This window comes from Porites lutea, chromosome 4 (genome assembly GCF_958299795.1).
Source record: "Porites lutea chromosome 4, jaPorLute2.1, whole genome shotgun sequence".
Classification (NCBI taxonomy): Eukaryota; Metazoa; Cnidaria; class Anthozoa; order Scleractinia; family Poritidae; genus Porites; species Porites lutea.
This window is the reverse complement of record NC_133204.1, coordinates 34,471,166-34,498,665: the sequence shown is the minus strand read 5'-3', so window position 1 is coordinate 34,498,665 and position 27,500 is coordinate 34,471,166. Positions and strand designations below refer to the sequence as shown.

Sequence of the window (27,500 nt, the reverse complement as noted above, 5' to 3'; positions counted from 1 at the left end):
TTCTAGTTGTTTTTTTAGTTTAATTGCTTGATAACAAAGATTTTAATCATTTTTTTCTTGTGGAAGATTGCTCTATTGGATTCCACTTCTTTGAGAAAGTTCAAGATCTACCAACCCGAGGAGCAGTAGATGTGGAACATTTCACCATTGATGGAAGCTTGTTTCTTGCTTTTGCGAACTATCATGGGGACATTAAAAAACACAAGACAGGTTCCATGATCTACAAGATGGGTAACTCGACTGGAACATTGTCTTTGTACCAGACCCTGCAGACAAGAGGAGCGTATGGCCTGGAGTACTTTTCTATTGCTAACAAACATTTCCTTGCTGTGGCTAATCATCACGATGGAACATACCGGCTGGACTCTACAGTCTATCAATGGAATGGAACGCTGTTTGTAGACTTTCAGAAATTGTCAACAAACGGAGCAAGTCACTTCACCTATTTCAAGATACTTGGGGAAAGGTATCTCGCAGTAGCCAACTACTATGACGGAAGTACCAGATCCACAAAGTCAGTTATCTACAAATGGAGCAGCGGCAAGTTTAACAGATTTCAAGACATACCAACTGAAGGTGCCTTGGGATGTATAGCGTTTGTGATAAACGGTGACACATTCATCGCTTTTGCAAATCATTACAACTCCCAACACAAGTATTCTGTTCAGTCCACTGTGTTCAAATGGTCAGGAGGTCACTTTGTTAAACTGCAGTCTCTTCAGACTTATGGAGCGCACGATGTGAAGTCTTTCAACGTCAACGGTCACACGTTCCTCGCTTTTGCCAACCAATATTCTGGAAGTAAGCACAACATTGATTCGTTCATTTACAAATGGAATGGCAATACATTTGTATTGTTCCAGTCCATTCCTACTCGAGGAGCCTCCGCATGGTGTCCATTTGTGATCAGCGGTCAAACCTACTTTGGTGTGGCTAATCACTATGGTGATGGTCAGAAGTACAACACCAAGTCAGTTGTGTACCAGGCCTCTGGAGCGCAGTTCATCAAGTACCAAGAGATTCCCACACATGGAGCGCATGGTATGACGTCATTTGAGTACAAAGGTCATACTTACCTTGCAGTAGTAAACTACTACAATCGCCAGAAGCACAATATAAACAGTACCCTGTACAAGTGGGTATAGAGCAGGAGGCCATAAGGTCAGGTCCAAGCATAGAAGATATTTTGTGTAGTGAAGAACTAAAACATTTCAATTGCTAATCTTAGTAATAAAGGCAACTTTATAAGCGTAATACTGTCTATCCGTTAAGAAGGGGTTTGTTAGGAGGGGACTGATACAATAACGTCAGTTTTTTGTTTGATATAGTGAAATGTTAGAAACAAAATGTGCTTTATTATAGCGGCGATTAGTTGCAATAAAGATTTGCTTGGAACACTAGGAGGTTGTGTACTTTTATTTGAATGAAAGTCTTACGACAAATGAAACTGTGCCATAGCTTGTATTTCTGTCTACTCTCAACGTAATGTATTATAATGAGCACAGCTTAAGCAATCAGCAAACGGAAAGGAAAGTTAAAGAATGTATAGGCTTTGAACGGTGATTCCTTATGAAAGTCACGCGGGTTCAGTTTTATTGGCCCATCGATGAACGTAGCAATGTCGACTGAAGCATTCATGAATGGCGTTATTTTAATAACCGTCTTTCTACACATTGCCAATTAAGAAGTATTCGAGCGCTCAGATTTTCAAACAATCTCAGCTTTTCTGGAATATAGGCGTTTTGAGGCTAGACGAGCCGTTGTCTGCTTATTATCTGCCCATAGAGACCCAAAACTGCCAGGAAGGTCGTCTACAGGTCGAGCACTTTACGCCTTCTATTCCAGATGCAATATATCGGCTTCGGAAGTACGAAAGGAAAGGAAAATTTCGATATTTTGAGTTAAAAAGTCGTGGCATTTTTTTCATATAAAAGTTACAAATCTAAACAGATCTAAAAGTACCAAGATAAAGATAAAATGTAAATACATTTACTAGAAATATTAGTTAAAAGTCGTAGGGTTCTTTAAAAAATTAAAAAGATATCAAAATGTTTCTTTTTTTTCTTGAAGTAGCTACTGATGGGGAATTGCGTATACGGAGAGGCAAGTTCAGCAGTGCTGAAAGCCCGGTCTCCATATAAGACATATAAGTCAAGTTTAGCCAGTGGCACAGTGGGCACATCTTCAAAGTCTAATCGCGTTCGTCAGAACGCATCCTAATCTGGTGTTCTTGTGGCGCAAAGGCAGAAATTTTCGAGCTATCACGGGCGACTGCCGATTAACCACCCTAGTCGTAACTTTTAACATTTTTCCATTCGATCATCGACTTGGAGAAAGAGAACAATTATTTCTTGTTTTGTTTAATTGTTTAGTTTACAAGTCTAGTTCATTAATATCTCAAACTAGTTTACAGCTTTTTACCCGAAAACAAACAATTTTGGTAGTCCAGTATCATTGTAGGTTTAGATACGCTGGGAAAAAGTTTAAAATAAATCTTTGGAATGGTGAATTGTGTTCTTACTTTAGTCCAGTTTAACAGAAGATTTAGTTCGTGGCAACTTCGAGGGGATCCATCAATAGTCACCGAGATGAATATTTCGTCTGACGCACGTGACGGCATATTTTGGTTGATCTTTATTCCCAAGGGGACTGGCAGGGAAGAATAAAAGGAACAACTAATTATGGCGGTTTCGAGAGACATGCAAAGAGATTAATGAATATTTCAGCAGAATAGTTGGTTACAACAGTGTTCTAACCCACAATAATAGACATAGCTTTTTTACTACCAGCTTGTCTAATTTTTTTCCTAACATCATAAAGGAGAAAAGTACCATTCATAGACGAAAAGGGGGAGGAGATTAAGGAAATGCTGAGACAATAAAAATAATTTCAAGGGTCGAAACTTTTTTCGTAAGAAGCCATTGAAAGAAACGAAGTCGGTACAAGTCTCTTTCACGTTGAAACGTCTTCTTTTCCCTCCATACAGATGTAAATTTAGTGACTAGACACTATCGGCCTGAAGCGAGGGTTCTTTCAGACCAATCAGGGACAAAAGTAGTTGACACACTTGTTTAAAACGGGTGCTTTTAGCAAACATTTAATTCATCTATTATTTCATTCTTTTTAAACGCCGTAAATCCCCTCACCCCCCGAATCAATGTTGTCTGAAGTAAAAAAAAGACTTGAGGGTCCAAAATTCAACATTGATTTTGGCGGGGAAGGGGTTGGGGTAGACAGGGGAATGGGATAAGTATATCCACTATGCAAAAAGGGGCCATTTTACGGAAGTGTGCCAACACTTTTGTCCCTCATTGTCTGAATGCAAAATTGTGCTACTGCACACAAGTTGAGCCGTGCATGACACTGATTTTAACTGAAATTAAAGAAATCAAAGACATAATTATGTTATTGGTGGTGGGGGTGACATTGACTTATTCACGACCGAATTATAGGGCCAATTGGAATTACGTGATGACGTAATAAAAGGGCTGCGATATCCAGAATTAACGTCGATATGGTTTACAAGCTAAAAACTAACGCTGAAACTCGCGCACATGTGCAACTTTTGATGAATTTCAAGGGTACGCGTACTGAAAATGTTTTTAATAAAGTGAATATTTCTCGTTCTTCACTTTATCCGATGGTTAAGGCGCAAACAATCACGGGTAGGGTAAGGATTGACACGTAGTGGGGATAGTCACTGGCCGGCCACGGAAATATGGAGCGTTAGTGCGGAGCGGCCGTCACTGCGTTCAATATCGAAACTACGGAAAAGTGAAGGTAAATTCATGGCCAATTCAATAAAAAACTAAGGACAGCGTAGCAAACATTGCAAGTGTCCACGAAAACAATTACTTTCAATCCCACCTCGTGACACCATGAGTGACATGATAACGCAACGCAAATAGCGTGACATGAGCGCATATGTCTGTGTATTTGGACTGTATTTCTCAAGCGAAACCCTGTGTTTTTGTCTATTGTCGGCAGAGAAAATGAAAAGAGAGCTTTGAAACGTGAACTGGTATTTGACTCTCAAAGAAAACGACAGCTCAAACTGAGGAAAACACTGCTTCCTTCATGTTACAACGGTTAACCACGTTTCGGAAAACGAAAAATATAATGAGTCTGTTATGACCTCTTAATGTCCATATGTATTCTCGTGGTTAACCGTTGAAACTCCTTATTTGCACCACATCGCTGGAATTTTTCTTGCCAAGAATACGTATTGCGAAGTGCTTTCTACATAGCGGAATCTTCTTTTGCCTTTCGTGAGGAATTAGCGCATAAAAAAGGAAAATTTTCCAGCGCACGGCCGTCATTGATCACATGTTATCCCGCTTTCCTTGTCATCAAGTGAACTTCTGGGCAAAAGTAATTGCTGTTTTGGCGATGACGCAAACTGGTGTGTCTATCTTGAAAACAATTTCTTTGGTATTCTGTGATTTACGAGCTGGGAAATGAAATAGTTGTCCATCCAACATCAATAAAAAAATTATGCCACTGAATAAATGGCAGGCGGTCATCTAAAATCATTGCAAAAGTACATTCCAAAACCTGGTCTAACCTGTTCGACGCCTACCTACGCTAAAGGTTTGGATCACTTAGGTTTGAAAAGGTCTCCAAAAAAACACACATCTATATATAGGACATAGCACAAACGGCTGGCCCATCATTTATGAGGTTCATAACCTGTATATTGTTCACGTCCTTTCACTAATGGCACAAGTCAATGTCAAAAATAATGCATGTCCCCTCAGTTACTCTGCAGTACTTCATTCGCTTAAGTTAATCATTTACCAGAACAATTTCCATTGCACCTTAGTGTTTCCATCCTTTTTCCACTATTGATAATACTTGTGAAAACATTACATCCGCTGCAACGGCATTGATCATAACACAAATGATTTCCTCTCGACCCCACAGGGTATCAGGAACGCGCGCGGAAGTACAAGATTAAGTGATGACATACGCTTCGTACATTTTACTCTACGTATACTACAAATCAGGACGAAACTTTACAAATTGTTGTTTCTAAAAAAAACAATTTGGCCCATAGAGTAACGTCATCGCACAAAAATTCAGCAGCGTCAAAAATCTAGCCGGAAAACACAGATACATATTTCAGACAATCAGGGACAAAAGTAGTTGACACACTTGTTTAAAACGGGTGCTTTTAGCAAACATTTAATTCATCTATTATTTCATTCTTTTTAAACGCCGTAAATCCCCTCACCCCCCGAATCAATGTTGTCTGAAGTAAAAAAAAGACTTGAGGGTCCAAAATTCAACATTGATTTTGGCGGGGAAGGGGTTGGGGTAGACAGGGGAATGGGATAAGTATATCCACTATGCAAAAAGGGGCCATTTTACGGAAGTGTGCCAACACTTTTGTCCCTCATTGTCTGAATGCAAAATTGTGCTACTGCACACAAGTTGAGCCGTGCATGACACTGATTTTAACTGAAATTAAAGAAATCAAAGACATAATTATGTTATTGGTGGTGGGGGTGACATTGACTTATTCACGACCGAATTATAGGGCCAATTGGAATTACGTGATGACGTAATAAAAGGGCTGCGATATCCAGAATTAACGTCGATATGGTTTACAAGCTAAAAACTAACGCTGAAACTCGCGCACATGTGCAACTTTTGATGAATTTCAAGGGTACGCGTACTGAAAATGTTTTTAATAAAGTGAATATTTCTCGTTCTTCACTTTATCCGATGGTTAAGGCGCAAACAATCACGGGTAGGGTAAGGATTGACACGTAGTGGGGATAGTCACTGGCCGGCCACGGAAATATGGAGCGTTAGTGCGGAGCGGCCGTCACTGCGTTCAATATCGAAACTACGGAAAAGTGAAGGTAAATTCATGGCCAATTCAATAAAAAACTAAGGACAGCGTAGCAAACATTGCAAGTGTCCACGAAAACAATTACTTTCAATCCCACCTCGTGACACCATGAGTGACATGATAACGCAACGCAAATAGCGTGACATGAGCGCATATGTCTGTGTATTTGGACTGTATTTCTCAAGCGAAACCCTGTGTTTTTGTCTATTGTCGGCAGAGAAAATGAAAAGAGAGCTTTGAAACGTGAACTGGTATTTGACTCTCAAAGAAAACGACAGCTCAAACTGAGGAAAACACTGCTTCCTTCATGTTACAACGGTTAACCACGTTTCGGAAAACGAAAAATATAATGAGTCTGTTATGACCTCTTAATGTCCATATGTATTCTCGTGGTTAACCGTTGAAACTCCTTATTTGCACCACATCGCTGGAATTTTTCTTGCCAAGAATACGTATTGCGAAGTGCTTTCTACATAGCGGAATCTTCTTTTGCCTTTCGTGAGGAATTAGCGCATAAAAAAGGAAAATTTTCCAGCGCACGGCCGTCATTGATCACATGTTATCCCGCTTTCCTTGTCATCAAGTGAACTTCTGGGCAAAAGTAATTGCTGTTTTGGCGATGACGCAAACTGGTGTGTCTATCTTGAAAACAATTTCTTTGGTATTCTGTGATTTACGAGCTGGGAAATGAAATAGTTGTCCATCCAACATCAATAAAAAAATTATGCCACTGAATAAATGGCAGGCGGTCATCTAAAATCATTGCAAAAGTACATTCCAAAACCTGGTCTAACCTGTTCGACGCCTACCTACGCTAAAGGTTTGGATCACTTAGGTTTGAAAAGGTCTCCAAAAAAACACACATCTATATATAGGACATAGCACAAACGGCTGGCCCATCATTTATGAGGTTCATAACCTGTATATTGTTCACGTCCTTTCACTAATGGCACAAGTCAATGTCAAAAATAATGCATGTCCCCTCAGTTACTCTGCAGTACTTCATTCGCTTAAGTTAATCATTTACCAGAACAATTTCCATTGCACCTTAGTGTTTCCATCCTTTTTCCACTATTGATAATACTTGTGAAAACATTACATCCGCTGCAACGGCATTGATCATAACACAAATGATTTCCTCTCGACCCCACAGGGTATCAGGAACGCGCGCGGAAGTACAAGATTAAGTGATGACATACGCTTCGTACATTTTACTCTACGTATACTACAAATCAGGACGAAACTTTACAAATTGTTGTTTCTAAAAAAAACAATTTGGCCCATAGAGTAACGTCATCGCACAAAAATTCAGCAGCGTCAAAAATCTAGCCGGAAAACACAGATACATATTTCAGACAATCAGGGACAAAAGTAGTTGACACACTTGTTTAAAACGGGTGCTTTTAGCAAACATTTAATTCATCTATTATTTCATTCTTTTTAAACGCCGTAAATCCCCTCACCCCCCGAATCAATGTTGTCTGAAGTAAAAAAAAGACTTGAGGGTCCAAAATTCAACATTGATTTTGGCGGGGAAGGGGTTGGGGTAGACAGGGGAATGGGATAAGTATATCCACTATGCAAAAAGGGGCCATTTTACGGAAGTGTGCCAACACTTTTGTCCCTCATTGTCTGAATGCAAAATTGTGCTACTGCACACAAGTTGAGCCGTGCATGACACTGATTTTAACTGAAATTAAAGAAATCAAAGACATAATTATGTTATTGGTGGTGGGGGTGACATTGACTTATTCACGACCGAATTATAGGGCCAATTGGAATTACGTGATGACGTAATAAAAGGGCTGCGATATCCAGAATTAACGTCGATATGGTTTACAAGCTAAAAACTAACGCTGAAACTCGCGCACATGTGCAACTTTTGATGAATTTCAAGGGTACGCGTACTGAAAATGTTTTTAATAAAGTGAATATTTCTCGTTCTTCACTTTATCCGATGGTTAAGGCGCAAACAATCACGGGTAGGGTAAGGATTGACACGTAGTGGGGATAGTCACTGGCCGGCCACGGAAATATGGAGCGTTAGTGCGGAGCGGCCGTCACTGCGTTCAATATCGAAACTACGGAAAAGTGAAGGTAAATTCATGGCCAATTCAATAAAAAACTAAGGACAGCGTAGCAAACATTGCAAGTGTCCACGAAAACAATTACTTTCAATCCCACCTCGTGACACCATGAGTGACATGATAACGCAACGCAAATAGCGTGACATGAGCGCATATGTCTGTGTATTTGGACTGTATTTCTCAAGCGAAACCCTGTGTTTTTGTCTATTGTCGGCAGAGAAAATGAAAAGAGAGCTTTGAAACGTGAACTGGTATTTGACTCTCAAAGAAAACGACAGCTCAAACTGAGGAAAACACTGCTTCCTTCATGTTACAACGGTTAACCACGTTTCGGAAAACGAAAAATATAATGAGTCTGTTATGACCTCTTAATGTCCATATGTATTCTCGTGGTTAACCGTTGAAACTCCTTATTTGCACCACATCGCTGGAATTTTTCTTGCCAAGAATACGTATTGCGAAGTGCTTTCTACATAGCGGAATCTTCTTTTGCCTTTCGTGAGGAATTAGCGCATAAAAAAGGAAAATTTTCCAGCGCACGGCCGTCATTGATCACATGTTATCCCGCTTTCCTTGTCATCAAGTGAACTTCTGGGCAAAAGTAATTGCTGTTTTGGCGATGACGCAAACTGGTGTGTCTATCTTGAAAACAATTTCTTTGGTATTCTGTGATTTACGAGCTGGGAAATGAAATAGTTGTCCATCCAACATCAATAAAAAAATTATGCCACTGAATAAATGGCAGGCGGTCATCTAAAATCATTGCAAAAGTACATTCCAAAACCTGGTCTAACCTGTTCGACGCCTACCTACGCTAAAGGTTTGGATCACTTAGGTTTGAAAAGGTCTCCAAAAAAACACACATCTATATATAGGACATAGCACAAACGGCTGGCCCATCATTTATGAGGTTCATAACCTGTATATTGTTCACGTCCTTTCACTAATGGCACAAGTCAATGTCAAAAATAATGCATGTCCCCTCAGTTACTCTGCAGTACTTCATTCGCTTAAGTTAATCATTTACCAGAACAATTTCCATTGCACCTTAGTGTTTCCATCCTTTTTCCACTATTGATAATACTTGTGAAAACATTACATCCGCTGCAACGGCATTGATCATAACACAAATGATTTCCTCTCGACCCCACAGGGTATCAGGAACGCGCGCGGAAGTACAAGATTAAGTGATGACATACGCTTCGTACATTTTACTCTACGTATACTACAAATCAGGACGAAACTTTACAAATTGTTGTTTCTAAAAAAAACAATTTGGCCCATAGAGTAACGTCATCGCACAAAAATTCAGCAGCGTCAAAAATCTAGCCGGAAAACACAGATACATATTTCAGACAATCAGGGACAAAAGTAGTTGACACACTTGTTTAAAACGGGTGCTTTTAGCAAACATTTAATTCATCTATTATTTCATTCTTTTTAAACGCCGTAAATCCCCTCACCCCCCGAATCAATGTTGTCTGAAGTAAAAAAAAGACTTGAGGGTCCAAAATTCAACATTGATTTTGGCGGGGAAGGGGTTGGGGTAGACAGGGGAATGGGATAAGTATATCCACTATGCAAAAAGGGGCCATTTTACGGAAGTGTGCCAACACTTTTGTCCCTCATTGTCTGAATGCAAAATTGTGCTACTGCACACAAGTTGAGCCGTGCATGACACTGATTTTAACTGAAATTAAAGAAATCAAAGACATAATTATGTTATTGGTGGTGGGGGTGACATTGACTTATTCACGACCGAATTATAGGGCCAATTGGAATTACGTGATGACGTAATAAAAGGGCTGCGATATCCAGAATTAACGTCGATATGGTTTACAAGCTAAAAACTAACGCTGAAACTCGCGCACATGTGCAACTTTTGATGAATTTCAAGGGTACGCGTACTGAAAATGTTTTTAATAAAGTGAATATTTCTCGTTCTTCACTTTATCCGATGGTTAAGGCGCAAACAATCACGGGTAGGGTAAGGATTGACACGTAGTGGGGATAGTCACTGGCCGGCCACGGAAATATGGAGCGTTAGTGCGGAGCGGCCGTCACTGCGTTCAATATCGAAACTACGGAAAAGTGAAGGTAAATTCATGGCCAATTCAATAAAAAACTAAGGACAGCGTAGCAAACATTGCAAGTGTCCACGAAAACAATTACTTTCAATCCCACCTCGTGACACCATGAGTGACATGATAACGCAACGCAAATAGCGTGACATGAGCGCATATGTCTGTGTATTTGGACTGTATTTCTCAAGCGAAACCCTGTGTTTTTGTCTATTGTCGGCAGAGAAAATGAAAAGAGAGCTTTGAAACGTGAACTGGTATTTGACTCTCAAAGAAAACGACAGCTCAAACTGAGGAAAACACTGCTTCCTTCATGTTACAACGGTTAACCACGTTTCGGAAAACGAAAAATATAATGAGTCTGTTATGACCTCTTAATGTCCATATGTATTCTCGTGGTTAACCGTTGAAACTCCTTATTTGCACCACATCGCTGGAATTTTTCTTGCCAAGAATACGTATTGCGAAGTGCTTTCTACATAGCGGAATCTTCTTTTGCCTTTCGTGAGGAATTAGCGCATAAAAAAGGAAAATTTTCCAGCGCACGGCCGTCATTGATCACATGTTATCCCGCTTTCCTTGTCATCAAGTGAACTTCTGGGCAAAAGTAATTGCTGTTTTGGCGATGACGCAAACTGGTGTGTCTATCTTGAAAACAATTTCTTTGGTATTCTGTGATTTACGAGCTGGGAAATGAAATAGTTGTCCATCCAACATCAATAAAAAAATTATGCCACTGAATAAATGGCAGGCGGTCATCTAAAATCATTGCAAAAGTACATTCCAAAACCTGGTCTAACCTGTTCGACGCCTACCTACGCTAAAGGTTTGGATCACTTAGGTTTGAAAAGGTCTCCAAAAAAACACACATCTATATATAGGACATAGCACAAACGGCTGGCCCATCATTTATGAGGTTCATAACCTGTATATTGTTCACGTCCTTTCACTAATGGCACAAGTCAATGTCAAAAATAATGCATGTCCCCTCAGTTACTCTGCAGTACTTCATTCGCTTAAGTTAATCATTTACCAGAACAATTTCCATTGCACCTTAGTGTTTCCATCCTTTTTCCACTATTGATAATACTTGTGAAAACATTACATCCGCTGCAACGGCATTGATCATAACACAAATGATTTCCTCTCGACCCCACAGGGTATCAGGAACGCGCGCGGAAGTACAAGATTAAGTGATGACATACGCTTCGTACATTTTACTCTACGTATACTACAAATCAGGACGAAACTTTACAAATTGTTGTTTCTAAAAAAAACAATTTGGCCCATAGAGTAACGTCATCGCACAAAAATTCAGCAGCGTCAAAAATCTAGCCGGAAAACACAGATACATATTTCAGACAATCAGGGACAAAAGTAGTTGACACACTTGTTTAAAACGGGTGCTTTTAGCAAACATTTAATTCATCTATTATTTCATTCTTTTTAAACGCCGTAAATCCCCTCACCCCCCGAATCAATGTTGTCTGAAGTAAAAAAAAGACTTGAGGGTCCAAAATTCAACATTGATTTTGGCGGGGGAGGGGTTGGGGTAGACAGGGGAATGGGATAAGTATATCCACTATGCAAAAAGGGGCCATTTTACGGAAGTGTGCCAACACTTTTGTCCCTCATTGTAGCTTTTTTACTACCAGCTTGTCTAATTTTTTTCCTAACATCATAAAGGAGAAAAGTACCATTCATAGACGAAAAGGGGGAGGAGATTAAGGAAATGCTGAGACAATAAAAATAATTTCAAGGGTCGAAACTTTTTTCGTAAGAAGCCATTGAAAGAAACGAAGTCGGTACAAGTCTCTTTCACGTTGAAACGTCTTCTTTTCCCTCCATGCAGATGTAAATTTAGTGACTAGACACTATCGGCCTGAAGCGAGGGTTCTTTCAGACCAAACAAAGCTAAGAGTGTAATAAATACAATTTGGCTTTTGTCCTCGATCTCAAACATCAGATTTGCACACATCGTCAAACGTATTTTGAGTCGATCCTATTAACAATCTATCAGGCCCGAGAGCTCAACTTCACTTCTTTACTCGATGTTTAACGGCGCAGCTCCACTCAAGTTGAATAAAAATATCATGTGTGATCATTTCCGAGTTGGCCTGGGCGCTCTTTTCAAAGCGAGGCCGAATAGCCTTCGGTATGAAATTCATCTTTTGATGTACAGTTTTTTACTTGCTCTTATTGAAAAAAGACGGTTTTGTACGTCAAAACAGACGACGTTGCTGAGTTTCTTCGCCTTTCTAGCCAAAATTTTAAAATCTCCGTTATGTACAAGATGCCAGGGATCCAAGATTTCACTCAACTGGTATTTAACAAGCTAACACATGGCTTTGTTTTTCGTAAGCAAACAGGAAGACAAACACCAACAGACAGGTGATCAATCTTTGTACTAATCCGCTTTTTTTGAAACAAAAATCCTTCTTACGCCATGGTAAATTGATTTATTGTCATCTGCAGTGTGCTCCCGAAATAGCGATCAGTTTGAGCATTGGGCATTTTCTATCAGATGGTTGCTTGCCAGAGAGCCAAGAGCTTTGGCACGAGCAAAGTAGTGCGTTTTCGATAACTGTCGTTTTATATGGTAAGCAACTAACTGAATAGTTTTTTCTCAGTTTTCAAAGCAGCAGTCATCGGGAGCAGCTATCACATTGAGAATGTTAAAAAACATCTGCTTTCATGGTCATAAAAGCAACAGCTATGCATGTGCCCCCGACATTTTATTTTGGTACTTTTCTTTGACGCGCACTGCACGACTACGATTGTCAGACAACCGACGTAAAAACTCCTAATGCGACTTTTCGAGCCTGGAATTCAACTCCACGAAAATTTACCTACATTTGACAAAGTGGACTACTTTTCACGAGGTAAAATTAAGTTGGCTATGAAAGAACGCAAATTCATTTTTACTGACGCTTTCACTGGAAGCTTCTTATTTTTTCATCATGGTCGAAGACTGAATGAATTATTAAATCTTCGGAAGATAGTTAGACTGAAAAGATTAAATCTCGCGGAATAATCGTCAAAGTCTTGAAAGAGAAATTTGTTTATTCAAATCTGACTTGGGTGTCCGCCATGATCGATTGCCTGAACGCATCAGTATTTTGACAACGAATCTTACGATCCAGACAAATAAGGCGACCTTGAACCGTTTTAAGAACTGTTTGGCAGTTGATGTTTTCTTTAAAATTCTTGTTCGTGACATTAAGTCTCTTAAGTAGGTACCTGCTTGGTCGAGAATGTCCTGATAGCTAAATTGTTTCTTGCCCTAATAAAAATTAACAAACCAATGCGGTTTTTAGTAATTTTAATTTACGTCCCCTTGCTTATACTCGGAACTCCCTGATCGGAACCCTCAATAATGATAGCCTAATACTCTTCCAGTCTCAACAGCAATCAAAATTCATTTGTACCGAAAGAGACACGCTTTATTAACCTTTGGAAAAATGTTTCCAAGAACCACGTTTAAATACTATGAGAATTACAAAATTATTAGGTTGATTATAATAACTCAGTGTCTAGTTAATGCCAGCCGACTGCAACTGCTGGTGTTGTATAAGAAAAGAGCATGCTAAAAGGTTGGGAAAAGAAGACAAGATTGTTTTAAATTTTGCGTGAGTATTATCAGGGCGAGTGGAAAATTTCAATCCGCCAATTTGCATGCGATATTGTTTCCTGTGCAAACTCTTTTCAATATTATTATCGTTAACCAGAACAAACAAGCCATCCATCTTTACTTTTGTATCACACCGCCGTGTACACACAGACAAAGATACTTATAGAAAGCCTTATAGAAATTATTCACTGTAACTTAAAAACAAAAGAAACAACAACATAAGAACAAACCGGAAAATATTATTTTCCTTTACGATTCTTCAACATCCCTTTACATAAGCACTCTCTCAGAGAGAGTTCTGTTTCGGTCAAGTCGATATACGGGGGTGCAGAACTGGAAACGTAGCGCTCTCGTTAGTAAGTTGATAGTTGGTCCTACAGGACACGTTCGATCGAGAGCGAAAAATAATGTTTTCAACCACTCGTTAAGTTCGTGTTCCGGTATCTCGTTTGCCATGGGAGTCATTATATAGTATAATGAGATACTAGCCTTTACGTCCATCTTCAAGTAACTGCAAGTTTAAGCAACGACGTCTTTGAGTGTCGTACGTCAACTGGAAGTGGACTTTTTGCTTTCTTGGGCCATATATGATTCAGACCAAATTTTCGGGCAAATCGGCGCTGTAATACTTAAGATACTTGACAATAGAAATTTGGTAGTGCCAAGGCATAATTCAAGAGAAAAGGACTCGGTAAAAACTAGTTTTCGGTTAAACGGCATCGCTTAAAAACGCCGTTGCTTATACTCGCTAATTTCGCCTTCGTTCAGTACTCGTTGATCTAAAAAGCCTTACTTTGGGTGTTTCGACGCCTGTTAGGTTTGATGAACGCAGTATTCTGTTTTGGCTGAGTATAATTGGCAGTCTTCAGAATTCTCTTGTATAAATAATTTTTGAGTGCCTTTTGTCTGAGCTTAAATTGATTGGATGAGAAAAAAAATAGACAAACAAAATAGGATTGATGTAAATTTTGGCGAAATTTTGTTCAAACTTTTAGGCTAGGACGGAATCTATAAATCATTCATTTATCAAGGATTAACAACAAGCTAAAGAAACGTCATCTGTAAAGCCTGGTTTCCATATGATCGTTATGATCGCTGTGATCGCTGAGAAAAAAAAAAGTTTAGTGATTGCAGCGATCATAGCGATCATATGGAAAACACTTTCCAGCGATCGCAGCGATCTCAGCGATCGTAGCGATCATATAGAAATCAGGCTTAAGGGGGCTGCAAAATGCGGATAATTATGTAATTTCTCCGGCTCCTCTAAAGCCTGGTTTCCATATGATCGCTACCATCGCTGTGATCGCTGAGAAAAATAAAAGTTCAGCGAGCGCAGCAATGATAGCGATCATGTGGAAACCACTTTCCAGCGATCGCAGCGACAACGATCGCTGAGATAGGAAAACTGTTCTATCTCGGCGATCGTTGTCGCTGCGATCGCTGCGATCGCTAGAAAGTGGTTTCCATATGATCACTCAGTGATCGCCACGATCGATGAACTATGTTTTGCTCAGCGATCGCAGCGATCACAGCGATGGTAGTGATCATATGGAAAGCAGGCTAAATAAAATCATAGCAACCTGGTTTTAACGACTGATGTTCAACAGTTTTTTTTCATACAAATCCTATGAGTAAATTGTTGATTAGGTCTAAAGTGTTCTTTGGGAGCGAGTAAAGGACATTAGAATAATGACTGAACTCACTGAAAGGAATACTAGCTTACAGGACTGAAATTCGCCAAAAAGTGATAAACTCAATCTAAAATGTCCAATCACAAGACGTCATTGTAATCAAAACGACTCGTCAGCCATTGTTGTTATAGGCGTAAGTTACTGAACCTTAACAGATTTTTTTAATAATTTTTTTTGTTAGTTACAACTTAGTTATTTAGTTGATTTTATATTTTTTGCCATAATTATTTGCACTGTAGCAACTGAGTAAAGGCATGTGGGGTGATAAGTGGGGTGGGGGAAGGTGCACACATGAAGCCCACTCTGGGCGGTTGCTTTTTGGTCCCAAACAGTTTAGACTTTACACTATCAGTCATCAATGCCAAGATCAGCTTTGTCTTATCTGTCATGAACGAAACCATTAAAACAATAGGCCTTCCATCTCGTATATTTTCGCGTTTTGTATTCATGAGAGAGATCACAACTCCGGAATTCTAAGCTTACATTCATACACTGCTCCATTTGTGAACTACGGTCAGTTCCACTAAGAAATACAGAAAATGTTTCGTCTGTTCTTCTTGATGACTTTGGCCATTTTCTTGGCCGCTTCCTTTGGAACTTCGCAGAACAATTCTTCAAATCAGGTAACTTTATTAGTTCCGAGTATCTATATTGGCAAGGGAACTGTTCAGGTGCGGTTTTCTTAGCTTTCTAGACCCCGGACAACGCTGTTTTTTGCGTTTTCAGGTTCTTTCACATTCATAATCCGTTCAATATCTTGGTTGCAAACTAGAAACTCAGCTATGAGAGACACAACTTTAATTTATCATTGATTTCACATGCAGAAATTGAAGGGATATGCACCGTAGATATGGCGTCGGATACAGCATTCAAGGCTTTATATAATTTTACACATTTCGGCTAGCACATGGGCCATCTTCAGTTTTCATGAGAATATTAAAGGAAAGAAAACAAAGTAGTTGCACTCCATGCACGAAAACCCAGGGTTGAAAAAAGGGGGGTAAAATTACAGTGTTTGATTGGTAAGGGGAAAGTCTGAAAACTGTTGGGTTCGAGAAATTCGCGCGAACAGCACGCGCCAACAGCACGCGCGTGTGAACTTACGCGTGAACATCGCTCTCTCGTTACCAGTCACCTCTTAATAAACAAACGCCTGTGGAATATTTGCCAACTGGGCAAAAATGTTTTCCCTAAAGATCTCAGGACTATTTTAAAAGTTGATCCAAATCTACCGTGTTCGACTCTGTTCGACTCCTGAAATAATGCTCGGGAAGCAGAGCGTCAATCAGAGAAGCTTGATTAAGGAGATTGATTGTTTAAATTGCTGTTACGTTACTCTTTACAAAAAATGGTGAGATCAAAAAGATGAGCTCAGGTGAGTTTAACTCTTTGACGACTGTTGTTCTTTTTGGTCCTCATTTTTGAATCATGAACATTTTCCTTCATGGATCCATTCAGCTATCCATTTAAGCTCTTAAGATGGTAAACAGCAAAATCAGCAAGGATAAATCTTTCCACAGGGACTTCATTTTAGCACATTGTGACCAATCCTAACAGTGTTAATGCATCGGTCAATTCTACTCTACAATGACTACAATAGGGACTACTCGTAGTCTAACAAAAAAAGCTGCTTAATTGTAATCAATTAGCAAAAAAATATACTTTGAGCCTCAAAAATGTCTTTTTTAGCCATTCCCATGCTAGCTAGCCAAAAACTGCTCCAATAAGGAGGATTTGGTCAAAAATGCAGTTTTTTGCTTCAAAATGACTGTAGTAAAGAGTTAATTTTACACTGGTAAGCTTATAAAAGCTTAAAACTTACACTACGTACTTTCGTGTCGCTTGTTAGCTAATTGCTTAGTACTTACTGTAGCAACTAAGGCCCGTTTCAAACGTCATGCTACTGCCGTGCCGAACTCAATTGATCGAATTAAATTCGACTTTAGCACGGACTTTTGCGACGTGTGAAACCAAGTAGTGCTAGTGCCGTGTAGCACGGCAAGCCTTGCCATGCTACACAGCAGTAGCTCGACTTGGTTTCAAACATCGTGCTACCCCCATGCCTAACTCAATTCATGAATTATGAAATACATTAGAATATATTTAAAAGTTTGCTAAACCGTTTCTGTATTTTTGTGTTTTTTTTTTGGCATCAGCCATTCTATTTGACTGTCATTCTGTGAATTACAGCGGTGATTATACTGGTGTGAACTCCTAAAATATGTCTGGAATGTTTATGGTGTTGCAACCAATCACAGGTGAGATCTTCACACCACAGAAACCAAAGGCAACGAACGGTTTCCGATCGGTCATGGAACAAATTATTTTCGTTTTGTTTAAGGATACAAACTGCATGCCTTATTAGGAATTTAAAACACTGCTGTTTCCCAAGATCAGTGTCGAGCACCGCATCCAGTACATTGTTCGATTTTAGAAAGGAAAGTTTTAGAAGCCAATGCGACCAGCTTTCAATGTAATGACATATCACATGAAGACAATAAAAAATGAGCAATCGTGATGTTTTCTTTTCTGATAGCACAATCCTTGCTAATATTTTTTTGTAGAACAAGGGGATTCGATTTGTGTGGACTAACGATTGAATCTTCGAACTACTATCTACTACCTACGATCAGGCGTAACTACCGATCTCGATCGTTACAAAAAGTTTGAAAACTTGCGCGCCAAACCGTCGCCTGCGTAGGCACGGCACATCGGCTTTGTAATTTATTTCAAAATTGCTCAAACCTGTATTCTTCGCTATTATAGCAAATACTGTAAACAAATATGAAGGAAAAGCAATTGTTTACTTGTAATAAAAGTCTTAATTTTATAACAAAATGAAAATAATTTGTTCCATGACAGATAGGAAACCGTTCGTTGCCTCTGGTTTCTGTGGTGTGATGATCTCGTCTGTGATTGGTTTCATCACAATAAACATTCTAGACATATTTTAGGTGTTCACGCCAATATGATCACCGTCGTAAATTCGACGTCTGAAACCAAGTGTCAGAATGTCGTGCTGCAGTCGAGCTACAGTTGAGCCAGCTTAGCATGGCAGTAGCACGACGTTTGAAACAGGTCTAAGCATATTATTGGACCTTAAGTGAGTTTAAATATTCTGCATTGGCCTTAAAAAAAAGAACTGTTTTATTGTGAAGTTTTTTACAAATTATGTTCCTTTTTCTGTCAATAAAACTGATCGATTTGACATTATCGAAGGTTAGGTTTTCACTGCTACAGTACTTGAACACTCTTATAATATCACTACTATTTGAACACTCTTATAACGTTTATTTATAGGTAGATACAGTGAAATTCATTGTATTGCGCGGCGCGTTTTGCAAACTTAGAGGGGATTTGGGGTTTTTCTGTTCCGTCAATCATTTTAGTGAAGGCGGGGTTAATGCAAATCACAATGTAATTAATGTGCGTGCCAAGCTTGGCTGAGAATGACTCTAGACTGCTCAAGAATAGTGAAGGAAATTGCGATGGTGAGTGGATTTATTGTTGAAGGAAGGAGGCAGATGTTGCTTTATTCTTGCAAGTAACAAGAATGAGAAAGGTCTAAAAATCTGCAAAGCAAACTAAACTGGTCGATTATTGCCCGAAAAAGGATGATCACAAAGCAATGAACCTTGAAATGCGAAACAAACAAAACGGATCAAAATTCACCAATCACGAGTCACAAACCATGGCTTTTTGAACTCGTGCAAGTAAACATGTGTTTCCTAAGAGGTCTGCTAGGATGATTGATGGAACAGAAAAACCTAAAATATGCAAAATGCACGGCACGATGCAATGAATTTCGCTATAATATGTTGATAAATATTGAATGGATGTATATTTGTAGATTTTTATCACATTATTGTGATTATTGTAATTCACAGCTTTGGGGAAGATCAAAGTGCATGTATTGTAATTTTTTTATCAAATCTATATAGCTAACTATCTATCTATCTATCTTTCTGTCTATCTATCCATCTATCTATCTATCTATCTATCTATCTATCTATCTATCTATCTATCTATCTATCTATCTATCTATCTATCTATCTATCTAAAAGCGCAGGAGTGAAGGGTTCCATCTAACATGGGAACATGGAGGAACACAACCCCATTTAGTTTCCCTGTTAAAATAAATAATTCGGAAAAAGTGGATCAGTGACTTGGAATTTTCTTTTCTCTCTTTGGTTCCATTTTCTTTAGATAATTAATGTATTTTTCAAAATGTGCCAGTTAATGCTGTAAATAGCTCAAACTTTTCTACCAGGCGTGAGAAATTAGAACACAGGTGTGAGTAGGAGTGAGATCAAAGTTTTTTGATCCACGGGCATAACAATTGCTCCTTAGGCATGATACTTGGCAGGTATAATAATTCAGTCTAAACCTTTTAATTTCCTGCTTTTTAATTTACCACTTTCATTTCCATGCTCATGTCTTTCCAAATTCTGTTCTTATAATTTGCAACTCAGTTTATGCTAGAGCATTTTCATATATTGTTTATCTAGAGTTTGCAGTCTTCCTTAGGTAATGAAAGTATGTCAAATTTCCCAATCTAACAGACTAATGGATCTGCAGCAAAGTCTAAAAGCTGTAAAGTTGTACCTCAAGCTGGTTGCTGTAAGGATGGTGAGTTTGCAATAATTGTAAAAATTGATTTACAGCAGAACGATTATCCATGGATGTTGAAAAAAAAAAAAACAGCTATCAAAAATGAAAAAAAATTTTCATAGTAGGTTAAAATTTACCACACATTGAGCCAAAGGCCAGCAAAGGGCATTAAAGGATTTGCATTAGTGGGATCAGATCAGTTCAATCAAGTTGCTCTGCAGGTTCTGTGGTTTCATCAATAGTTCAGTTGTGCTTCATTAATTGCCTCTGTATTTTTTCAATAGGCAAAGATGGAAAGGATGGACAACATGGTGGGTCATCCATTAATATGCAGCAATTTTCCTTTATTATTAGGCTGCCCGTGAGGGCAACACTCAAATTATCAAGAAATGAGAAGCAAATTCACATTGTCAAGTTTTTTACTTTTTCTTTTGAAATAGATGCTCCCAACACTATAAGCTGTGCTCCTAAAATTTTCAGCTGTGCACCTAAAATTTTGGCAGCGCAGCTAAAAATTTACATCTGGTAGCACAAATGCTGCCCAAACTCAAATTTAAACTTTGAGCCCTGTTAAAAAAGTATTTCAAACACCAAAATTAACCCAGTGTCACATTTTATAGCCATAGAACAACGATGATTTTTGGAATTTCTTGTTAGATCAGATTAGTCATGTCATGCTATATATTTTCGGTGGCAGAGGGATGGGAGTGAGATGTGGAAATGTCCCAGTTGAAAACCATGCCAATCGTTTCTTGCTCTATCCCATTCTCCAGGTTAGCAGTAGCTATACGCTCAACCCAACCCAATGGGGTTCTCGTTACAACTGACATTAATGCAGCATGATTATAGGTTAAGAAATAATGCCTCCACGGCCACTGGTATAATTAAGTGTTGTTTTTGGTTTGCAGGAAAAGATGGACGCGATGGAGTGAATGGTGATGTACATTTTATGTTCCTGTCATTCTCAAAATAAATCTTAGCCATGGGGCTCATTTTGGTCATTTACTGCAGTAACATATTTTTGTAACATTCTTCTCCCCTTCCCTCTTAGCTGGTTGTCTGTGTTCTACCCTAGCTTTTAGACAATTCATTAGGCTGTTCTCTAAAAAAATTGAAGGGAGCCCTGGATGCTCTGTATCTGTGAAATCCAGGGTACCAAGTGTAGGACTTTTTTGATAAAGGTAAGATGTCCTTTAGGGGCCACTGGTTGCTGCTAGAGAATCAGCCCTGTAATCTGAATATTACATTTTGTTAATTGTTTTGAACACAGGAAAAGATGGCCGTGATGGACGAGATGGCAGTGGAATAAAGGTTGGCCTTTCTTTATAATGTTAATGCATTGTTTTCTCTTTTTGCTTGAAAAGTTCAGGAATAAAACAAACCAGGGAACTGTATATCTCAGACATGGTCTCTGTAGTGTGAAGATAACATGTTGCCAAAAAGAAGTTTTACTGTATTTAAACTAACATTTTGAAGCTTGAGGTAACGTAAAAATTTAGGCTTTCCCTTTTCAGAGAAAGAAGAGGAAGACATAAAATAATTTTTAAAAAAATCAATAACCTTAAGGGGCACTGTCACTAGATATATTTGCAACAATGGAAACAGGACAGAAAAAATAATTTTAGTCATATGTTTTCATTGTTGCAAACCTTAACAAAAAAGGAACAAGTTATTGCTAATCATTCATATACTGCCTTACGAAAATTGCTTGCTTGCCCACAGGCGGCCCAAACTCATTACATGAACGCGGACGTGACTCTTGCTTGCGAGCGGTGTTGTGTTACAAACGGTTATTTACAAAGGCTTGTATGGGATCGATCGGTTTTTCTTAAAAGAGATAAAAATGTTATGTTTTTAAATAAAATCGACGTACCTTATTGCCTTGTTGTATTCTTTGTTGTTTACCCGCGTCTCAGGCCGTTTTGAAGCGTTTTCGGAGAGTTAGCGCTATTTTGGTGTTCCACCAAATAGCACTAACTCGCCGAAAACGCTTCAAAACGGCCTGAGACGCGGGTAAACAACAAAGAATACAACAAGGCAATAAGGTACGTCGATCTTATTTAAAAACATAACATTTTTATCTCTTTTAAGAAAAACCGATCGATCCCATGCAAGCCTTTGTAAATAACCGTTTGTAACACAACACCGCTCGCAAGCAAGAGTCACGTCCGCGTTCATGTAATGAGTTTGGGCCGCCTGTGGCTTGCCTGAAGAGGCTAATTACATTGCATTTTTATGTGAGTATGACTTGTCAGTTCCTTTGCTCTTTAGTCAACTGAGCTTGAAGTTACTTGCCTGGCACTTAAAGGGTGGGGAACTTGTCTCAAAACCTCCAGCTGAATATTTTTTGAGCCCTGGTTTTTTTACCAGTCATTGAAGTTAATATCTTTTTGCATGAGCCTGATAAATCCCCTGTCCCCAATGCCAAGGGGCCTAGATCCAAAATATAACAATTATATTTTATCCAGGCCCCTTGGCAGTGGGGACAGGGGATTTATTGATTTAAGATAGAGTAAGCAACGCTGTCAACCCCCCACGATTTCAAATATTGAGAATTGAAAGCAAGGGGATCATAGATGACGTCATAACGCAGGGCGCATGACGTCATTTGTGCAAAAAATACATGTTGACTCCGATCGCCACGAATTTGTGATGACGCAAAACGTGTGAAAAAGATGTTGTTGGCATTGTAATGTTTAACTTGATTGGTTTACTTCCCACCAATCTCGTTAATTTTTATATTACAATGGCATACTGGAGTTAACAAGGAAACGTTCGAAGTTAACAGTACAAAAATAGCTCAAACAACGCAAAATATTTGAAATTTTATTGTCGCAAAGTCGACTCTACAAGAAATAGCAAAATTCGGCGATTATCCGGGAGATGTCATACTCTAATCTGGAGACCGGGAGATACGGTCCAAAATCTGGAGTCTCCTAGATTATCCGGGAGAGTTGACGGCACTGAGTAACCTTCCTTACCCTATTCTATGGTTATAAAAATATGCACGTAGTCACTAAGCAGGTGTATCTAGATAAACTCAGAACTACAAGTTAGTAATGTTCATTTAAATATGGGCATGGAGCAGTTTTGGTCACTTTTAAACTAATTGCATTAATTATGTGTTGACTTAATTTTTAGTAATTTTGTTACTGTTAATAAATAAACGTTATTTAGTGGTAGCAAGTCCATGAAGCGGTTCTTCACCTACCACATTCAACAAGCAATGTGCCACCCCATAACTGCAGCACCCGTGCACCATCATTTTTCTCCACTAAGGCTGAAAATTCTTAAAAGATAAATAAAAGATGAATAAAATTCATAGTAATAGTCATCTTCTAAGTTATAGTGTTAATTTGTCAGTTTGGGTTTCACCTTGTAAATATCTATGTTAGGGAGAAAAAGGAGAAACAGGGAAACCAGGAAGAGATGGAAGTGCAGGTGTTAAGGTATTATATATACGTTCTGCTTTTCAAATGGAGGTTTTTAGTTTCTGGATCCATACACTTGTATCTCTCCATAAAACATCAGTGATTACATTGGGTGTACAAATGTCTTTTGTGTGTTTAATTTTCGGTTGGACTGAGCAAAATGATCAAAATTATACAGACCAGACCAGTTAGCTTTATTTTGATCACACCACAGTATAGATTGTCTCTATTTGTTATTTACCATCTTCATCATCATCATTGTCACTCCTTTGTCACAGTTTGCTTTAATTACTTATTGTTATTGTTATTATTATTATGTTTTTCTTCTTTCACAGTTTGTACTGTCCAGGGCTCCGAGAAGCGCCCAGTTTCCTTGGGAGCGGCTTGGGGGGAGTTTTCATTTAATTTGTAGACAGCACTTTCTGTAAAATATGGGCTGTGCTTAGAAGACTGATCTTTGAGAGTTCTTCGATATTGATATTTTTATTGATATTCATTTTTTCCACGTATTTTCCCAGGCCCGTTTTTAGTAGTGCAAGAGCTCCAATATTTACAGGCACAATTTCTGTTTTAAGGCCCCATATCCTAGAGATTTCAATCTCTAATTCCGTATACTTTGAAAGCTTTTAAATCATTTTGACAGATGATGATGATGTTGATGATGATGATGATGACGAAGATGTTTGTTATTACGTCTTGTTTAGCAGTTCTTACTGCTCAGAGCTCCGAGGAGCTACCAGTTTCCTTGGGAGTGGCTGAGAGGAGGGGGGAGTCGCTATTATCTCGTTGGTAGAGAGCACTTTTCTTAAAATGCGGCTGATCTTTTGGAGGTCCTCGATATTGATGTTTCCAGGGATTCTGTTGACGTATTTTCCCAGGCCCTTTGTAAGCAGGCCAAGTGCTCCTTATTATTTCTGTTGTAGGGGGTGAAAGGAGAACCAGGAATGGATAAAAACAGTAATGGTGGTGTTAAAGTAAGTGTCAGTTTCATGACCTTTTTTCTCTGTAAGAAAGAACACTTTAACAATCTTGATCAGTTCTCCAACATGGATTTACCTTCAATCAAATATTTGTTTTTTCTTCTGCCAACTAATTTTCAGTGTCCAAAACAAAAACGAAGGCACATGCTTTATCCAGACACAGCGACACACACCATTCATTCAATTTTCATGTCCCTCACGCTTCTAAATGTTACATTCGACCTGTTAGTTGGTATGTCCGAGTTGGCGCTCGACCAAACTAACTAAACAAGTCGAATTTTATTTCTCTACGGATACCTTTCTGGTACAAAACAAGTACCGCATGTAACTTTAAGTTTTCTTCTTGTATCGCTATAGTAAAGGATAAAGTGGTGATCAGGTTTTGAAATTCCCGAGAATATTAATATATGTTCATTATAATTATAAATACTTTGTTTGATAAGGGTGAGAAAGGATCTCGTGGTGACAAAGGATCACAAGGAGAGAAGGGATCACAAGGACAAAAAGGAATGCCGGGAACGTGTGATACAAAGGTAATTGCTACCTTACAGCTCCTAGATTTTCACTCCTTATAACCTTTAGTAATAATTATTCTTATTATTCGTTCAAAATATTTCCCCGTTTCTGATTGGTTAAAACTACACGCATAATTTACCATAACCAGCTGCTGTTGACGAAATTTGAAAAGAATTTTGTCATATTGAACCGATGACGTCAAAATGACGTCAAAAGTGCAGCCTGGTTGCAGGTTATTGAACCGTTGACCGAGAAAACCTGGGGACGAGGTTGAATTGTTTTGGTAGTTAGAACCAAATGGCGGAACTGTCGCGGAACATTTCACTCGTTTCACCTCGAAATATTGTCTAAAAACATCGCAAGAACAGCAAGAAAACAACTTGACGGACAACATCTGCTATTGGGAGTATATTTGCAGACCTTAATCTCCTAAACTTCCCGATAAAGATGCTTTATCGATATGAACTTACATCGACCGAGGTTAGCATGTTTTAGCTTGTTTTTAAACTCGGAATTATTTTGAAGGAATAATAAAACAATTATTGAATTCAGCTTTCGTAGTATCTAGTGGCTGCAAAACAACGTCTTGAGAACTGCGTTGCTGGCATCAATTTGTGGATGACTGCCAACAAGTTAAAGCTTAACAATGATAAATCGGAATTTCTCTTTCTGCACTCCCGTTTTGGTCATTCGTTGCCCCCTCCCACGATTTCTGTTGGCATGGAAAACATCAGGCCCTCTCAACAGGCTCGCAATCTTGGCGTGATTTTTGACGACACAATGTCACTTTCACCTCATGTTAATACAATAGTTAAGGGTGCCTTCTATCTAATACGAAATATTTCTAAAATAAGAAAATACATCAGTAAAAGTACCACACAAATTCTAATTCACAGTTTTGTTAGCTCGAAGTTGGACTTTTGTAATTCTCTTCTTTTTGGTACCCTAAAACGGGACATAGTTAAGGTGTAGTCCCTTCAGAATGCGGCTGCTCGAATTATCGCCGGTCTCAAAAAACGAGATCACATCACCGAGACTCTAAGAGATGTTCACTGGCTTCCTGTTGAGGAGAGAATTGTTTTTAAAATAAATTTAATAACTTTTAAAACATTGAATGGCTCCGGTCCCCGTTATCTTGAAAATATTTTAAAATTTTACCATAAATCAAGGACATTACGGTCATCAAGGGATCATTTACGCCTTGAAGAACCAAATTTTAACATGAACACTTATGGCCACCGAGCGTTTTCCGTTGCTGCCCCCCGACTATGGAACAAGCTCCCCTTTGAAATTCGAGCTTGTTCTGATGTTAATCTTTTTAAATCTAAGTTGAAAACGTTTCTTTTTAGAAAGGTATATGACATTTAGTTTCATCATATTTGTTTTTGTTTTCTTTCCTTTTTAAGATGTGTGTGCTATAAATTTCCCAATATGTACAGTAGGGTTATATGTAAGCTTGTGATTAATGATATTCGTATGTCCTTTTTTACATTGTAAAGCGCTTAGAACAGCGATGTATAAGCGCTATATAAATTCCATTATTATTGTTATTATTATTTGTGCGGCTTTTTTTCAATTCACACATGCCCAACCCCTACCCCCACCCCACGCCGACGCGTGTCGGCGTGTATCCAGAATTTTTCCGAGTTTCAACATTGTATAGGGTGGGGAAAGGGAGAACTGCAAAAAAATTTCGAAAAAAAAACAAAACAAAAACTTGTGAATGCTGCATAACTGCACTAGGACTTTTGTCCAGGAGTGCACATTAGGAGATTGTTAGCTTTGTTCTTTAATTGTATTTTGTTCTTACAAGTTATTTTGCATTTTAGGGCAAATCAGGGTGCTGTTTAACCGGTAAGGGCATTATTTACTACTGTTGCCTACGATTTACATTTACATTGATTCACTGGAAAGAAGAGTTTTCGAATTTTAAGTTCATGAAACCGTGGCCCATCTTTGGTCATTGCAAAACCACAACGCATGAGTAAATTCTTTTGCCGATTGATTCTAACTAGGTTTTTTTCTTGACATTAGTTGTTAACAAAGATGTTCACCCTTTTTTTTATGGAAGACTGCTCTATTGGACTCCACTTCTTTGAAAAAGTTCAAGACCTACCAACCCGAGGAGCGGTAGATGTGGAACATTTCACCATTGATGGAAACTTGTTTCTTGCTTTTGCCAATTATCATGGGGACATTAGGAAATGGAAGACAAGTTCCATGATCTACAAGATGGACAACTCAACTGGAAGATTGTCTTTGTACCAGGCCCTACAGACAAGAGGAGCTTTTGACCTGGAGTACTTTTCTATCGCTAATAAACATTTTCTTGCTGTCGCCAATCATTACGATGGAACATACCGGGTGGATTCTACAGTTTATCAGTGGAATGGAAAGCTGCTTGTCGACTTTCAGAAATTATCAACAAACGGAGCAATCCACTTCACCTATTTCAAAGTAAATGGGGATAGTTATCTCGCAGTAGCAAACTACCATGACGGAAGTACCCATTCTATAAAGTCAGTTATCTACAAATGGAGCAGCGGCAAGTTTAACAGATTTCAAGACATATCAACTGAAGGTGCCATAGGATGTACGGCGTTTGTGATAAACGG

The 27,500-nt window shown here is 38.7% G+C and overlaps 3 protein-coding genes across 4 annotated transcripts in view; all 3 read left to right on the top strand.

Moving 5' to 3' along the window:
* The window catches only part of LOC140933375 (uncharacterized), a 12,574-nt gene extending 11,302 nt beyond the window's left edge, over positions 1-1,272 (top strand). Inside the window, exon 4 of the mRNA XM_073382921.1 lies at positions 67-1,272. Coding sequence (XP_073239022.1) covers positions 67-1,145 — 1,079 coding nt within the window. The 3' untranslated portion in view covers positions 1,146-1,272. The remainder of the gene's footprint in view (positions 1-66) is intronic.
* The window catches only part of LOC140933378 (uncharacterized), a 94,805-nt gene that overhangs the window by 23,871 nt on the left and 43,434 nt on the right, over positions 1-27,500 (top strand). The window lies entirely within an intron of this gene.
* Positions 12,510-27,500, top strand: part of LOC140933377 (uncharacterized) — a 15,649-nt gene continuing 658 nt past the window's right edge. Inside the window, exons 1-10 of one of the 2 annotated variants that reach the window (XM_073382923.1) lie at positions 12,510-12,624; positions 19,910-19,976; positions 20,243-20,269; positions 20,867-20,893; positions 21,229-21,269; positions 23,354-23,407; positions 24,313-24,363; positions 24,813-24,902; positions 26,715-26,739; positions 26,957-27,500. The exon at positions 26,957-27,500 is cut by the window's right edge and continues 658 nt beyond it. In XM_073382923.1, the coding sequence (XP_073239024.1) occupies positions 12,622-12,624; positions 19,910-19,976; positions 20,243-20,269; positions 20,867-20,893; positions 21,229-21,269; positions 23,354-23,407; positions 24,313-24,363; positions 24,813-24,902; positions 26,715-26,739; positions 26,957-27,500 (929 nt within the window). In that variant the 5' untranslated portion in view covers positions 12,510-12,621. Of the gene's footprint in view, positions 12,625-16,561; positions 16,723-19,909; positions 19,977-20,242; positions 20,270-20,866; positions 20,894-21,228; positions 21,270-23,353; positions 23,408-24,312; positions 24,364-24,812; positions 24,903-26,714; positions 26,740-26,956 lie in introns of those variants that run through there. The other variant, XR_012165048.1, reaches the window with a different exon arrangement.